At 36.6% G+C, this 16774-nt stretch overlaps 3 protein-coding genes across 4 annotated transcripts; 2 read left to right on the top strand and 1 right to left on the bottom strand.

Annotated features, from left to right (window-relative positions):
* The first annotated feature begins 1079 nt into the window (after window positions 1-1079).
* Window positions 1080-12473, top strand: best1 (bestrophin 1). 2 transcript variants are annotated; one of them, XM_065277408.2, is made up of 10 exons: window positions 1080-1918; window positions 2044-2249; window positions 2757-2851; window positions 4457-4690; window positions 5142-5296; window positions 7913-7990; window positions 8369-8521; window positions 8988-9068; window positions 9166-9317; window positions 11196-12473. In XM_065277408.2, exons 2-10 carry the CDS (start codon window positions 2098-2100, stop codon window positions 12115-12117), a joined length of 2022 nt encoding a protein of 673 aa, XP_065133480.1. In that variant the 5' UTR covers window positions 1080-1918; window positions 2044-2097; the 3' UTR covers window positions 12118-12473. The 2 variants fall into 2 exon arrangements, with proteins under 2 accessions (XP_065133480.1, XP_065133481.1); XM_065277409.2 differs by lacking the exon at window positions 7913-7990.
* A 433-nt stretch (window positions 12474-12906) lies between these two features.
* Window positions 12907-15105, bottom strand: fth1b (ferritin, heavy polypeptide 1b). The gene is made up of 5 exons (XM_065277406.2): window positions 14894-15105; window positions 13862-13967; window positions 13569-13715; window positions 13363-13488; window positions 12907-13283 (listed from the first exon to the last, which is right to left on the bottom strand). Exons 2-5 carry the CDS (start codon window positions 13961-13963, stop codon window positions 13131-13133), a joined length of 528 nt encoding a protein of 175 aa, XP_065133478.1. The 5' UTR covers window positions 13964-13967; window positions 14894-15105; the 3' UTR covers window positions 12907-13130.
* Window positions 15106-15485: 380 nt separating this feature from the next.
* Window positions 15486-16581, top strand: plex9.2 (PML-like exon 9.2). Its single transcript, XM_065277267.1, has 2 exons — window positions 15486-15583; window positions 15759-16581. Exons 1-2 carry the CDS (start codon window positions 15514-15516, stop codon window positions 16385-16387), a joined length of 699 nt encoding a protein of 232 aa, XP_065133339.1. The 5' UTR covers window positions 15486-15513; the 3' UTR covers window positions 16388-16581.
* Window positions 16582-16774: the final 193 nt, after the last annotated feature.

The following is a 16774-nucleotide window of genomic DNA, read 5'->3' as shown; positions in this document are numbered from 1 at the left end:
ACGTTGCGCACCGGTGTGAGATTGAACATGCCCCTGGATCCGAACCTTACTTCCGGTTTCGTTTTTTTAATGGTCTGACTAGTTGCTAAACTCGTCGAAAATAACAAATGTTTTGGTTTCCTATGTAATCTATGTGTTGTTTTGTTTGCTTGTTATATAAATAAACTATGTTTAAAGAACTTTGTTGTTATTTATTATTAGCGGAGTTTACCGGAAGTTACGTGCGGACCGCGACAGCGGCTTGTTTATGTTGTTACTGCTGAAACGGTCTTTTATAAAATGTATGTATATAATATACAATTATAAGTAAATTTTTGCAGTTGAAATATATTTTAACTTTTCAAAAAACCTGTTATTTTTACAGGTTTGTAACATACAAAGTTTTTTTCCAATGCGACGCATATATTAATGCTTATATTTTTTAAATATATTTCAAAATATACAAAAGATGGTCAAAAAATACATTTTTGTAAATATATATATATATTGTCTATACTGTGGCAGTACTATTGTACAGTAATAATATCACATGATATGTTCATACAGTGCCCTCCATATGTATTAGGACAATAAAGGCACAATGGCTCTTTTTGTTGTGTAGTCAAGAAATGTATAAACATTAAAAGGTGAATATGATACAAGAGTATAGAATGTCACATTTGCATCAGGACGAAAGGTTTTTAAAACTTTGCTGGTAAAGCATGTATGCGCTGAAACATAATTAATATTAATATAATATTACATTCTGTACTTGCCACATATTCATCTTACAAAATTCTTGTCACCAATTTTATCTTTACTGCCCTAATACTTATGGATGGCACAAACAGTACAGTATTAGAAAGTCTGTACCTCCCAACTGGACATTTCTCTTCCTCTACTGACTTTTGGTCTCTTAGGTAACCTTTGCCAAAGAACACAGATGATGAGTAGACAGCTATCACAGAATTCCCTGCCACGAGCACCTCGTATCCTGGAGCGGAGCGGGCTGGAGGAGATGAGGACATCTGTACATGATGAATTCCTTCAAAAGCATCCATCTTCTGTAAATTATACTCCAGTTATAAAACAAACAGAGACATTGTCTAACAGTATAACAGTTTAGAGGTTAAACCATTTTAGTCTTTTGCTGTATCATCATAAAAGTTTCTGTTCAGTTTATCAAAATGTAACTAAAGCGTTGCAACATAACCCAGTGCTAACAACAGTGTGGTCAGATAAATATCAGCTAAAACATGTGACAGAAAGCTTTGAAACATAAAAATATAAAAGTTACAAAGACGTCCATAACTACAATCCATGCATTTATACAAGATCTTCTCATACATGACTGTTAAACATACCTGGTGACCTTGAATGGCTCTTACATCTCCACGTATGAGTCTCAATAACCCCTTAAAGTCCTGAGAAACACAACCTTAAATGTTATTTGTACATTTTGTACATTTATGCAGTTTCAGGCTCTGAATGAAGTTTCCAGAAATCTTCTGTTAGTGATCGGTCAGCCTCAGCCACAGGTTAATGACTTACAAATGAAATGGGGCCACGTGCAGAGGTGCATATCCTCCAGTAGAGGGCGCTAAACAATACACTGAAATCCTGCTGAGGGCCCATGATAGAGCCAAGTGTTTATTGGAGGGCATTACAAAATGCAGTTATATATTATGAAACTAAAATTATTACAACTTTACTCTAATCAAGTGTTTATGAGTGTGTGGGTTTGCATGTGTGTATATTAATTTGGAAAGATTTGCTAAGATTAACACGCTCCCAGTTTCCACAATACCTCTTTGTTAATAGAAAACAGATTAGCAGTCAAGTGACCTGGAGTGTATGCACCCCTGCCAGCATGCTTTTGCGTCGACCCTCTTTTAAACAGATCCGGTAATGACACCCAACTTCTGTCACATCACGCACCGTGAGTAGGATTGTTTCTTTCTGTCGTTCATTTATTAATTAAATGTATGAATCAATGCTTTATTGTTCCATTCATTTCCAAACTTAACCAACATCCAAATTTTGCTGTGATTTCTGTTTTGTCAGATCAATGACGGCAGTGTGAGTAAAGATCTGCCGACTGGAGGATTGTCAGTGGTCATGACAGTCACATACTCACGAAGGGTGGCTGATGCCCGGCTGGGTACCTTTTATCGTCTGCTACTGCGATGGAAAGGAAGCATCTATAAGCTTTTATACCGAGAGCTGCTCATCTTTACTGTGCTTTACTGCACCATCAGTTTTACATACAGGTAAACACGACCTCTTTTAACTGATCTCAGTTCTGTGTCTATTATTACAGTTTATTATCACTTATTATTTGATGTTTAGTATGCTTAGGGACTGAATCATTATTGTATTTATATAGGCCTACCATTATAGCAAACTGTGGTATTTTGTAATTTACTAGAATCATGTAAGATCATTCTGTGAAAATATAATCTTGAGTAAGATCATGTCAAAGATTGAAATAAATGTGAAATCAAACTTTGATGCTCCTAATCTTATCATTATACTATGAGAGTTTATATATACCATGGGATTTACATAGTGCATGTCCAAAAACATGGTATTACCATAGTACATCTGAATATGAGGTCAAGATGTGAGATCTAATCATACAAGATTAAATTATTGTTTCTGTCCGCAAAGTACGTGTTTACCAAAGGGTCTGAATTGAGTTAACCGATTTTATACAATCATCAAATAATAAACCTATTATTAAACGTAAAGTTATTGAGTTTATTATTGATTGACAGGTGTCTGCTGGATGAAAAGCAGCGGAGGATGTTTGAACAACTTTCCATCTACTGTGATCAATACGCTCAGCTCATCCCTGTTTCATTCGTCCTGGGTAAAAATAACATCTCACAAAAACACTTTTATACATCCTCAGAAGTTGTCTCAGCCATAGGAGGTGATGTGACAGTGATTAACCCTTTAACTGCCACACCCCCTTTTTGAGTGTGGAGGTAAAAAAGTGATGTGCACCTTTAAATTAATATAACCCATATGGCTAAAAATATATATTTTCAGATATAATTTAAAATATATTTCAGAATATAAAAAATGGCCAAAAAAGTAAAAAAATACACCCAGAAATATATTTTTAAATATGTTTACAAAAATTGATTTTCACCAATATATTTTTGGGCAATTTTTGGATATTTTTAAAAAGAAATTTATTTTAAAGCATTTCTATTAACTGCATTGGAAGAAAAACTTTGTATGTTATAAACCTGTAAAAATGACAGGTTTGAAAAGGTAAAATTAAATTTAAACTGCTCAATGGCAAAAATATACTTATAATTTTATATTTTATACATACTTATATATTTTTCCTGGCCAAAATATAAAAGTTTTATAAAATGTATAAAGTAGAAAATTTGTTTTTTGCCATATGGGTTGTAAAATAAGAAATGTATTTATTGCCCCTGAAATACATATGAATGTTAAAACTAAATATTTTCAAATTATAAATATTTAATTAAGCTTAACCTTAACTTTCTATGTATTTCTATGAGATCATGTATTTAGCATATATTTAAAACATATTTTTGGCCACAGAATTTTTTAAACTAGTAACTCAGGAATTATTTGGTCTAGAAGTAAAATCTTTTTTAAAGAAGACACATAAAAGTTTTTCACTGAAGTGTTTGGTGTTGTGAATCTTAAAAAAATAGTTATAGCAATTTACATTTATTTTAAAAAATAAAAATAAAAGCCACAAGTCTCATCTAGGTCTGATCCAAATTTCAGGTTTCTTTCATACTTTAAATGGTTTTACCAACAACAGCCACTAGGTGTCAACAGTTTGCTGCATACTATTGTCATAAATTAATAAATTACTGTCACCGCATTATTATTAATGCAAAACGGTTTTGAAATATAAAAATACTACATTCTTATAGCTTTACAATTATATAGTTTGTCAAGATTTTTAAAGATTTATATATTTATTTTGAAGGATATTAGAATTATTAATATATAATAAATTATATGTATTTCTCTGGGTTCAATGACATTTTACAAAATGACTGTTACTATACAATTTCTATCATCAGATGGCCTTGAAATATGAAAACTACATTCTTAGAGCTTTATATAGTTTGTCAAGATTATTTCAGGTTTATAGGATACATAAAAATAAATATGTAACTACACCTTGGAAAAACCTATTGGCCCATGACATTTTAGAAATTACTCTTACTATGTCTTTTGCAAAACGGTGATGAAATATGAAAAACTCAATATGAGAGGTTTGCAACGATACATAGTTTGTCAAGACTGGTGTAGCTTAAATTAAGAAATGATTGTTTTAAATATGTCCCACCTGTGGGATGGGGACAGACAAGCTCAGAGCTGGTAACCATGATGAATTGATCCTGATCACTTTATATATCAAAAAAGACTTTGAATTCAAGTTCTGTTTGTAGTTTTGACCCAGAATGTGTTTCAGGTTTTTATGTCACTCTGGTGGTGTCTCGCTGGTGGGGTCAGTACGAGAGCGTCCCGTGGCCGGACCGGCTGGCCGCACTGGTTAGCGCTCATGTGCGGGGAACTGATGAAGGGGCAAGACTCATTCGCAGAAGTCTGGTGCGTTACGCCAACCTGTCAGGTGTCCTGATCTATCGCTCCATAAGCACTGCTGTCTACAAGAGATTCCCAACTATGGATCATCTGGTACAGGCAGGTAGGACAAAACTAACACCAGATTTTTGAAGTAATTATGTAGACCTTTAACAATATGATTATTTGCACCTTGGTTCTCTTTTGTAAGTTTTCAGTCCCTGGTGGTGACAAATCGGAAAGCTTTAAAGCTTTGCCTGGTGTGTGTGTCACAGGAAGTGCTTTGGGTTAATAATGTGACCTAAAACAGCATTTATAGTGGTATGGATTTGAGCTGCTGTTGTTCTGGTACCGTTCAGTGTCTGGGATTTTAACTCAAGAAGGAAACGAGGAATTACGCCAAGTTTCAAGAGCTTTGGCATTTGTAGAGCAAAAGTTCACACCTACAAACTCTGTCATCACTGAACCTCACTAGTTTCAAACCTGTATGTCGTCCTTGAGACAGATGTTTTTATTTTTTTGTTTCTTTAAGACATTGTTTAGGAGATTATCAAGCACATTCTGTTCTCTCGAAGGTCTCATGACCCCTGAAGAACTGAGGCAGTTTGAGGATTTACCATCGCCTCATAACAAATTCTGGGTTCCCTGCATGTGGTTTGTCAGTCTGGCCATGAGAGCTCGATCAGAGGGTCGCATCAACAATGATGTCGCTATGACCGCCATACTTAATGTACGTCTGATATTTCTACATTTGCTTTTTTTACTTTGCATAAAAAGAAAATATATATTTTTATTGCCTGGGATCAAACACACAATCTTTGTACTGCTAAAGCAATGCTATACCAATTGAAGTACAAAAAACATCATTGTGGGTTTGTGCATGTGTTCCCAGTAAGCAATAGTTGTCATTTCACTGTCTAGGTTAACTATAGACACGATATATAAGTAACCCACTTCTAGGATTTGCATTTGGTTACATGTCGTTTTTGACAAAATAACCAGTGAGAGCAAACTCAAATTAGATGTCTAATAAATGTATTAGTTTTAGCCTAGGCTGTGTTTTAACACCATTAGGGGGCTTGCACACCAAAGCATTTAAACGCTGCCAAAAGCGCCAGGCGGACACAGACTGTAGGCGCTTGCCAGCTTTTTTCAGCTGAACGCTTTGGTTGCTCTTTCTGCTTTGTTTATCAGTCGTTGAACGATGCGCCAGTTGGTTGTTGTGATATTTGTCCCGCCCCTCCTTCACTGTGATTGGACGGCTGAGTGAGAAGTGACATTGATGAGCTGAGTGCTTCACGCAAAGTTGAACATTTTCCCAGTCTCACGAAATTTTGTGATATAGTCACATAACTTTTTGATTCTTTTACCGTGATATTGTCACGAATTTCCGTTTTTTTTTCATGATCGTATCACCAATTTCTGTTTACGTTTCATTGTCACGTATTGGTTACTCAACTGTTTTGTCGTATTTTCTTACCGTTATCGCTTCGGTTTAGGGTTAGATTTACATAAAATGTCATCCTTACCCAAACCCAACTCTAACCCTAACGCCAGGCGACAATGGTTTAAAAATCATAAAATATAAAAAATAAATCAGAAAAAATAGTATAAACCAATACTTAAAGTGACATCCTAACGCAAACACCAAATCTACCCTAAACCGAAGCGACAATGGTTTGAAAATAGGACAAAACAGTTGAGCTGCTACCCAGTCTCAGGAGGTTTCGTGATATAGTCACGTCATTTTTTATTATTTTTTGTGATATTATCACAAATTTCCGCATTTTTTCATGATCGTATAACAAATTCCTGTTTTCGTGTGATTATCACGTATTGGTTACTCAACTGCTTTTTCCTATTTTTAAACCATTGTCGCTTCGGTTTAGGGTTTGATTTGGTGCTTGCATTAGAATGTCACTTTATGTATTGGTTTATACAATTTTTTTCTGATTTATTTTATATATGTCACCTGGCTTTAGGATTAGAGTTGGGTTTGGGTAGGGATGTCATTTTATGTAAATCTAACCCTAAACCGAAGTGACAATGTCACTTGGCACCTGACTCGACGAAGTCGCGTCGGCAACACTGGGACGGACTCGACGAAGTAGGACAAAACAATTGAGTAACCAATACGTGATAATCACACGAAAACAGGGATTCGTTATACGATCAAGAAAAAACACGGAAATTCGTGATAATATCATGAAAAAAGAATCAAAAAATGATGTGACTATATAACAAAATTTCGTAAGCCTGGGCTGTGAGTAACCAGTTCGTGACAGTGACACATAAAGAGAAATGTGTGATACGATCACAAAAAAACGTGGAATTTCGTGACAATATCATGAACAAAGAATCAAAAAATGATGTGACTATATCACGAAATTTCGTGAGACTGGGTAGCTCAGTGTGGACAAAACCCGCCAGCTGCGCTTCCTTTGGAAACATTTAAGAACTCACGCCAGCTGCCTGCATAAACGCCTTGGTGTGTACACCCCCTTAGACGTCTTTTGAAGGCACAATGTGTCAGATTTTCACCACTAGAGGTCGCTATTAAACAATAACATTGTCATAAAGTATAGTAGGATGATGGGATGTGTTGTTTTCACCATCCAGAGATGTATTGGATTAATCGTGTTCACAGATGAGGTTATGAATTAATGTATTTTTTACCTGTATGTTTGATCACATTATTTTATGCCATCGTAATGAATTAAGCTGCGTGTTAGATTCTGTATAACCACCACATCCGCATTTGTCCACTCGTGTTGCCATAGTTTATAACAAAGTCACTAAAAGGGTGACAATTACAAGGGACGAGACATTATTTAAAACAGGAATTTCTCTGGATTTACAAATCCTTGGGATCTTTTGAGATAATGTATGAAATATATCACACTTTGCAAGAGGATTTTGAATATTTTATTACAAAAATGTTACACATGGTGGCTTTAAACGCAAAATTGCTTGCTGGGTTAGCATGTGTGACCCTTTCTTTAGTAAATGATTTGTTCTGCATGGATAACGATAGAAATATTATTCACAGCATGAGCCTCAGCAATGGAAATAAAAGTGAAATCTATTTTTAGCTTTTAATATTTAAGGGATTAGAGAAAACATTTGAGACAACTAAAGGAAAACTTAATGTTCTTCACATACACCCTTAAAAATAATAATACTTCATGATGTCATAGCACGACTTTTGTCTGAATGGTTCCAGAAAGAACCTTTAACATCTGATGATCCTTTCAGAAAAAGTTTTTTAGATGATAAAAGTGTATGAAAGAAATGTTTCTTGACCTTTACATGTTTTATGAAATAGCGTGACGTGTTTGTTTGGCAGGAGTTAAATACACTTCGCTCTCAGTGTATGAGATTGTATGGTTATGACTGGATCAGCCTGCCTCTCGTCTACACACAGGTTTGGCCGATCAAAACTGGAATAGCTGGAATAGCTAACTAGTATAAAAATGACTAACACTAAGGACTGTTTGTAACATTTCAGATCCTCCTTTATAGATCCAAATTAATCATGTCAATACAATAAAATTATTATGTAAGATTAACATTTGAGCGACTTGCAATCTATAAATGTTTTATCAGTGTTTTGTTTCCTGGGTTTGAACCCATGACCTTTTGTGTTGCTAATGCAATGCTTTACCACTGAGCTATATAGGAGCACAACCTGATCAAAATCTTTCTTTCTATGCTGATTTCTGATCGATTAAAATGATTAATTTATATTTTATTGATTATTATGAAGGGATGTGTCCTTATACTGTACTGTACTCAATAATAGGTGGTAACCGTCGCCGTGTACAGTTTCTTTCTGACTTGTCTGATTGGTCGCCAGTTCCTCGACCCCGCCCAAGGTTATCCAGGTCACAACCTTGACATCTACCTGCCAGTCTTCACTTTACTGCAGTTTTTCTTCTATGTTGGCTGGCTTAAGGTGTGTGTGTGTGTTATCTTATTAGTGTTTCACAAGCAGTTAAGCAAATTACTAAACTTTTCCAGGTACCCATGTGCTACAAACATGACAACTCAGTATTGCTTAGTTATTTACAGTAATAACCCCTACAGTAAGTAAGTAACCACCTAACAATGCCATAGCAACAATTCGGGCATTATGGCACGAGCACATTTTTATCATTTGGTTGTTTTACTGTACTGTTAATTGCAACATGAATATGTGCTTTTTGGCGTTTCACCTCTTATTTAAAATCCATAATTACGGTTTGCTTTAGAGTAAAATGACCGGTTACCACATTACCCGGGTTAGTACTGAATGTGGTGTTTAACTCACATAATAACTTAACAGAACCATCACACCACACTGACATATTGTGACTACATGACACTAACAGATGTTTAACTGAAGAAATAATGAAGGAAAATCATAAGTTGGGTTTCTTCAGGTGGCAGAGCAGCTCATTAACCCCTTTGGAGAAGATGATGATGATTTCGAGACAAACTGGTTGGTGGACCGTAATTTACAGGTACACAGCTGTTCATCCCATGACATGTTGATCTGTTGTCTGACTTGTGGTGTGTAAAGAGTGTTAAAATGTCTAGTAAAAAAGTATTTTTTTCCAGGTATCTTTGCTGTCAGTGGATGAGATGTTTGATTTGGTTCCTCACATTGAACGAGATAAATACTGGAACGAGTCCGAACCTCAACCGCCCTACACGGCTGCCAGCGCTGAACACCGGAAACCATCATTTATGGGTTCTGCTCTGGACATCAGGTGAATGAACATACGTGCACAAACACACACACATAGTTATTTATATGGGGACACTTCATAGATTTAAATGATTTTATATACAGCTATAGCATAAAGTAATCTTTTCAGCATTTTTAAAATACCCCCCCCCCACACTTTTTGGGACATATTTGTCTTTATAATATGGTAAAGTTAGTAAACTTTAACAATCAGCATTATATTTTTCCTAAAAAGTAAACATTTTAATGTGGCTCCAGTAAGGTCAAGATAAAAATGAAAAATTTTTCAAAAATAAAAAAATATTTTGTCTAACCAAACATCCTCAGGGTCAGAGAAACTCAGAGAAACTTACTCTCTCTCTCTCTCTCTCTCTCTCTCTCTCTCTCTCTCTCTCTCTCTCTCTCTTCCATTCTTTCTTTATCTTTTTTCTGTATTTTTCTCCCATTGTTTTTTTTCGGTCTTTTATACTTTTCTTTCTTTCTCTTTTCTGTCTGTCTGTCTGTCTTTCTCTCCCATTCTTTCTTTCCTTTTCTGTCTGTCTCTTTCTTCTTTCTTTTTTGTTCTCCTTACCTCCCATGTTTTCTTTATCTTTTTCTGTCTGTCTTTCTTTCTTTCATCCATTTTCTCTTTCTGCTTTTCTTTCTGCCCCTTTCTTTCTTTCTTCTTTGTTCTCTCTTCTTTTTTCTTCTCCCTCCCTTCCTCCCTCCCTCCCTCCCTTGTTTTCTTTATTGTTTACTGTCTGTCTCTCTTTCCCTTTTTTCTTTCTCTTTTTCTGTCTGTCGTTCTTTCCCATTTTTTCTATCTTTTTTCTTCTCTCCCTCTCCCTCCCATTTTTTTCATTTTCTGTCTGTCTGTCTGTCTCTTTCTTCTTTCTTTTTTGTTCTCCCTCCCTGCCTCCCATGTTTTTTTTATCCTTTTCTGTCTGTATGTCTGTCTGTCTGTCTGTCTGTCTTTCTCTCATCCATTTTTTTCTTTCTGCTTTTCTGTCTGTCTCTTTCTTTCTTTTTTCTTCTCCCTCCCTCCCTCCCTCCCTCCCTCCCTCATTTTCTTTATCTTTTTCTGTCTGTTTTTTTCTCCTTTTTTCTTTCTCTTTTTCTGTCTGTCTTTCTCTCATTCATTTCTTCTTTCACCTTTTCTGTCTGTCTCTTTCCTCCTTTCTTTTTTTCTCCCTCCCTCCCTCATTTTTTTATCGTTTTCTGTCTGTCTCTCTCTCCTTTTTATTTCTCTTTTTTTGTCCATCTGTCTTTCTCTCATTCATTTTTTCTTTCTCCTTTTCTGTCTGTCTTTTTTTCCCTTTCTTTCTTCTTCTCCCTCCCTGCCTCATTTTCTTTATCGTTTTCTGTCTGTCTTTCTCTCATTCATTTCTTCTTTCTCCTTTTCTGTCTGTCTATTTCTTTCTTTCTTTTTTCTTCTCCCTCACTCCCTTGTTTTCTGTCTGTCTCTCTCTCTCTCTCTCCCTTTTTTCTTTCTCGTTTCCTGTCTGTCTATTTCTTCTTACTTTTTCTCCCTCCCATGCTTTCTTTATCTTTTTCTGTCTGTCTGTCTGTCTGTCTGTCTTTCTCTCATCCATTTTTCTTTCTGCTTTTCTGTCTTTCTCTTTCTTTCTTTCTTTTTTATTCTCTCTCCCTCCCTCCCATGTTTTCTTTCTCTTCTTTTCTCTTCTTCTTTTTCTGTCTATCCCTCTCCTTTTTTCTGTCTTTCTTTCTCTCATTCATTTATTTTTTCTCTTTTTCTGTCTGTCTCTTTCCTTCTTTCTTTCTTCTGCTCGCTCCCTCCCTCCCACCCATATTGTCTTTCTCTCATCATTTTTCTTTCTCCTTTTCTGGCTGTCTCTTTCTTTCTTTTTTCCTCTCTCTCCTTCCCTCCCATTTTCTCTTTTCCTGTCTGTCTCTCTCTCAGTGTTCCCAAAGAGGAAATGGAATTCCAGCACAATCTGGAGCAGATTAAAGAAAACGAAGAAGCCAATCATTCCACGCCATTCCTGGGCAGCTTGAGTCGTCTTCTTGGCATCCAGTCACCCAGTTTTCCCCGTTCATCCCCCTCGTCCCGTGTCTCCCTCCTGCGACGTCGCCCCCGAGCTCCGTTCTCCCGTTTCCCCCTTTACCTGCACCCTGAAAGCTCTCCAATGCCCAGCCTCATCCGAAACCGTGACATAGATGAAAGCACCTTCTCATCCATGCCTCTATACGAAAGACCCGGTTTCTACAGCTGTCCTCAGACGCCCATCCACTGCATTCCCCTGACCATTCCACACCCGAGACCTCGAAGAGCTCAGGGTGATTCTGAAAACAGCTCCACCTCCCTGGCACAACATCCAGCGGGGTCAGAAGTCCCGGATACGCCCGGGAATATACTGCCACCTCCGTCCTCTGCCTTCCCTTGGGTGAACGAAGACCACAACAATCCTGCTTTCTCCTTTCCTGACCCAGTGCCCGAGCTGCCCAAATTACGCCCGGGTCAGGGTTTGTTGTCGCGCCATCCCCTGCGACTCTCTCTGGAAACCTCTCCAAATGGGGAGGGGCAGTCGGCGCCCCCAAGTGCCAGGGCTGTTGGGGCATCAGTGTTTTCTTTTACCCCTCCATCATGGCCACAATCTCTGACCAACACTCTCAGTTCAGGAAGCATAAATGCAACAAACAGCAACAAAAACATCAACAGCACAGGAAACACATGCATGAATAACTCCTGGCCAATCGCAGCCAATACATCTCCTACAGAGACTCAGCAAACGACAAATCCCAATGACTCTGGGATCTCATTGGCTGAGGGAGATCTGTTGGATCCTCTGGTGAAAACCAATGGGATGAGAGATCAGATATAAGGGAAATAAAACTCTCTGATTGGTCAGCCAATGAAATATCGCCACAAGTTATCCTGTAGCTCAGTTATTAGCAACCCAAAGTCCATGGGTTTGATCTTAAGGAACACATAAACTGATAAATGTTTAGATTGAGTGGACTGTAAGTCACTTTGGATAAAAGCATCTGGAAAATGCATAAATATAATATGTAAATGTAGGTTTGAGATTGGAAAGAGACATACAGATAAGATCAGATATTAGTCAAGACTGATGGATCTAAGCAGAAGACGGTTAAATGTCTCTCTGTATCTCATAAACAATTATAATTCAATGTAAAAAAATCATCCAGAAATGTAAATGTTGTCATTATTTCCTCACTGCCATGTTGCTCCAAAATCATTTGACACAATAAAATATTTTGTACCATTCTTTCAATTATATTTCATTTTGAGAATCCCAGAAAGCAGACGACTCCGAGCCAGATCCGCACCGGAGCTGCAGACTTCCGCGTGTATCCGGCCCGTAGCTGTCTGGGATTTTAAAAGCATGCTTCAAATATACTGTAAAATGTTGTCTTTATGTTGCATTGCATTCTGGTTTATGATGCTTTACCGACTTCCACAGGAAAACTTCATAAATTATGCATTAACTTTATAAACGTCATCTATTATGCATGTATGTGCTCAGATTTATCGACTAATGCTCTTTATTCTTAGTAGTTACCTTATTTAGCCAGTATATACAGTACATTTCACATTTAGAAACTTTAACAATCATGTTAAATAACAAAAACTCACACAACTACAGAAATCATTTAAAGTTTTTATTGAAAGCAACTCAATAAAGTCTTTGCATAAATGTTTGTGTAATATCTGGCCAATATACGAGGCCTATATACTATTTGAGATGCTGGCGCTAGATCTATGGCTTCGGGCGGTACCTACGGAGTGCTGTGACTCTTGTACATGCTTGGCAGAAGCACGCTGATAGCTTTTATCAGCACATAACAGAATATAAAGAGACCTTCAAGGATCTTATTCTTTTCCCAAAGTGTGTCTGTCAAACAGATATTCTGCCATCCCGTTCTGAGGTGCGCCCATCTTCCTCAGACTGCTCACCCAATCAGAGAGCTCTTTAATGGACTTCACCTGCTCGTCCAAATAATGGGTCTCCAGAAAATCACACACCTGTGCTTGTAAGAAAGAAACACAGTATGAATATTTTACTGTATGTCAGAATATTACAAAGTGTGTGCTGTGTACTCACATGTGGATCACTGTGCTGGGTTGCCACTTTGTGTAGTTCTAGTAATGACACGTTTACACTCTTTTCCAAAGCTAAAGCACATTCCAATGCTTCCAGACCACTGCCCCACTCATCCCGATCCGGCTTCTGCACACATCAATGAACACTTATTCATCTGAACTGTTATTGAGAGAGAGAGAGCGAGAGAGCGAGAAAGAGAGAGAGACCTTAATGTCCTGCAGGTAGATTCGTCCTCCTCTTTGGTTCTGCAGGCTCATCAGTTTCTCGGCATGTTCTCGCTCCTCTTTGGACTGCTCACGGAAAAACTTGGCAAAATTGGGCAATGCTTTGTCATCCCTGTCGAAATAATACCCCTAAGGAGACGAACAGTTGAACCGTAAGGTCATATGACACCCGAGGACAAATCTTTCTATTAATACACCATGTAATATCTCAGACATGAGCACTGACTTTAATAGTACTGATACTGATATATGAGATGACGACTGTGCTCTCTCACCATAGACAGGTAAACATATGAAGCGTAGAGCTCCAGGTAAATCTGTCTGTTTATGGCTGCTTCACAATCCTGATGAAAGTTCTGTCTCACCTGAGAAGTCATGATTCTGAAACATACACATGAATCAACAATGATAATGAACATTTTATTTTTATGAGCTATAGGGATGCATAACAATTAATCACAACTAATCGTTTGCAGAATAAAAGTTTTTCTTTACGTCGTAAATGTGTGTGTACTGTGTGTAATAATTCTGTATATATATATATATATATATATATATATATGAGTGTATATATATGTATATGTAATGTATATATATATATAAATAAATACACACATGCATGTATACGTTTGAAAAAAAAAATATATATTATATATATATATATATATATATATATATATATATATATATTCTTTACATGCATGGGTGTGTATTTATTTGTACTTTTCTATTATACACAGTACACACACAAATATGATGTAAACAAAAACTTTTATTCTGCAAATGACTAGTCGCGATTCGTTATGCAGCACTAGCCCTAGAAATATATTTAGAAATAAGGATTCAGTTGCAAAATAAATAAATACATTTTAAGAAATCTTACTTGTAATTATGAAAGAGTTATTATTAAGAGTTTCTTGCAACCAGCTGCAGGACTTTTAATATTCAACAGTGCACTATTTTTTATATATTAAGCTTAAGCATGTAACGTTTTGAAATGAAGCTCAGTAAACATAAAATGCAGTATATAATATGCAATAAATAATTGCCTATTACTAAAAATTTGACATGGGTATAATTTAATTTAATTATCAACTGATTTCAAATGATTTTTATTTAACCAAATGAAAATCATTTGAAATCAGTTGATAATAAAACTCTTTCATAATTACAAGTAAGATTTCTTAAAATTTATTTATTTATTTTGCAACTCAATCCTTATTTCTAAATATATTTCTACGTTACTGATTTATAAATAAATGATCTTTCAAATAACGTTAGTGATTTTTATAAACTGCTGTACTTACCCTGCGGGTTTTTAATGGTTTGATGGACACGAGTAAATTTACGTGCGATTACTCAATATTGCAACTTAACCATAAACAAACGAGACAGAAATCCAAGTATAAACGCGAAAGCCGTCTGCAGATTTAATGTAATGAGTTGAAGTGAAGTGTGTTTTTATATGATGAAGCGTAAATTATGGGGTTATTTACACACGAGCACATGCACAAGAACAAACCCCTGAAGGTCACTTTTCAAAATAAAAGCGCTGATTTCGAATAAAATGAAGGATTAAGATATTTTAAATAATTTAAATATAGAAATTATAAACACCACACATAACTTTAATACATGTGTAAATACGCTTTATACATTTAAAAATATAATATTCTGTATATAAAAAACGTATTTTAAAACGCACATGCTTTTTCACTCATTCGTCAGCCTACTAAATATTAATTAGTCACCGTGACGCTGATTTGCAGACCTCCAGAAACGTCCAACCGTTGAACCCTAGTAAATTAATATTCATAATAAAATGCCTTGGATTCGCTAGCTGCCTACAGCCCATCATCAACGGGGCGTTTAACTTTATTAATATTCATGAGTCTCAGTCATAGTATACAAAACGCGGCAAATTTTAATGGAAATGGAGATTTGCTCACAGCAACAAGCCTGTACCGTGTTCTTTGATTTAGAAACAACTGGCCTGGGTATGTAACTTTATTCTTAAAACGTATCAGGCTCAGAAAACGTAAATGTTTGGGGAAGAAGGTTTTTAAACTTTAGTGAGGTACCCAAGTAGACAACGCTGCATTGCATCATGATGAGCTCCCTCCCTAAACAGCATTACTAGTACTGAACGTTATGATTCTTGTGTTTGTACAGGTCCCTCATGTGATATCGTCCAGCTGGCTGCAGTTTGTGGAGATCACACCTTAAATCTCTTCATGGTCCCTCGTTGTCCCATTCAACCCGGGGCGTCCAGAGTTACGGGTTTCAGGGTGAGAAAACACCGCCTGTTTCTCCAAAGCAGACCGGTGCTCACCAACTCCCTCCGAGAATCCCTGGTTTCCTTCATAACTTTCCTTCGGATGCTGGGATGTCCTCTGCTAGTGGGTCACAACATCCGCCGGTTCGACTGTCACGTGTTGGCCAGAGCTCTGGATGAGTTTAATCTGAGGTCAGATTTCCAGAAAGTGATTTCGGGATTCGTGGATACTCTTCCTCTGGCCCGACAGCTACTTAAAGACAGCGGACTTCAGAGCTTCAAGCAGGAGAACCTGGTGAAGAACCTGCTGGGAGTTTCTTATGCTGCACACAATGCGTTAGAAGATGTGCAAGCTCTGCAGAAGCTCTACCGGGCCATGAGACCCACAGCCAATCAGATTGAGCAGCACACTTTTACTTTGGATTCATTGGCTGTTGCAGCTGTCAATAAAGCAGCAGGTGGATCATCAGGAGAGGGCAGTTTATCTGACCGCTTTAAAACTGCACTGAACATCACAGAGGAATAGAAACCAGAGGAACATTTGGACTAAAGATTCACAAAACCACCTTCAGTCTACAATGTAGGATTTAGGTGGTCTCAGATCAGTAATATTTTATAAAAACACTATCTACTGCATATATTTATACTTGTATAGGCTTCAAGAGGTGAAGTAAGATTGTTAATATGAAACATTTTGTCTGAATTTAAATATTTGTATATTATTGCGTTTATTATCAATAAATATATTTAAATAAATATGATGTCATGGTAAAATTTGTACATTTTGGAAATAATAACATTTCTTGTCAAAAATAACAACAGAAAGCAAGCTTTACTTAACATGTAAATACAGAATAATTACAGACTGTGATAACTAAACTATTGTGATTACTAAAGTTTACAATAGGAAGAT

The sequence above is a fragment of the Paramisgurnus dabryanus genome, chromosome 23 (genome assembly GCF_030506205.2).
Source record: "Paramisgurnus dabryanus chromosome 23, PD_genome_1.1, whole genome shotgun sequence".
Classification (NCBI taxonomy): domain Eukaryota; kingdom Metazoa; phylum Chordata; class Actinopteri; order Cypriniformes; family Cobitidae; genus Paramisgurnus; species Paramisgurnus dabryanus.
The sequence above is the reverse complement of the archived record's forward strand: the minus strand, read 5'-3'. Positions and strand labels throughout refer to the sequence as shown.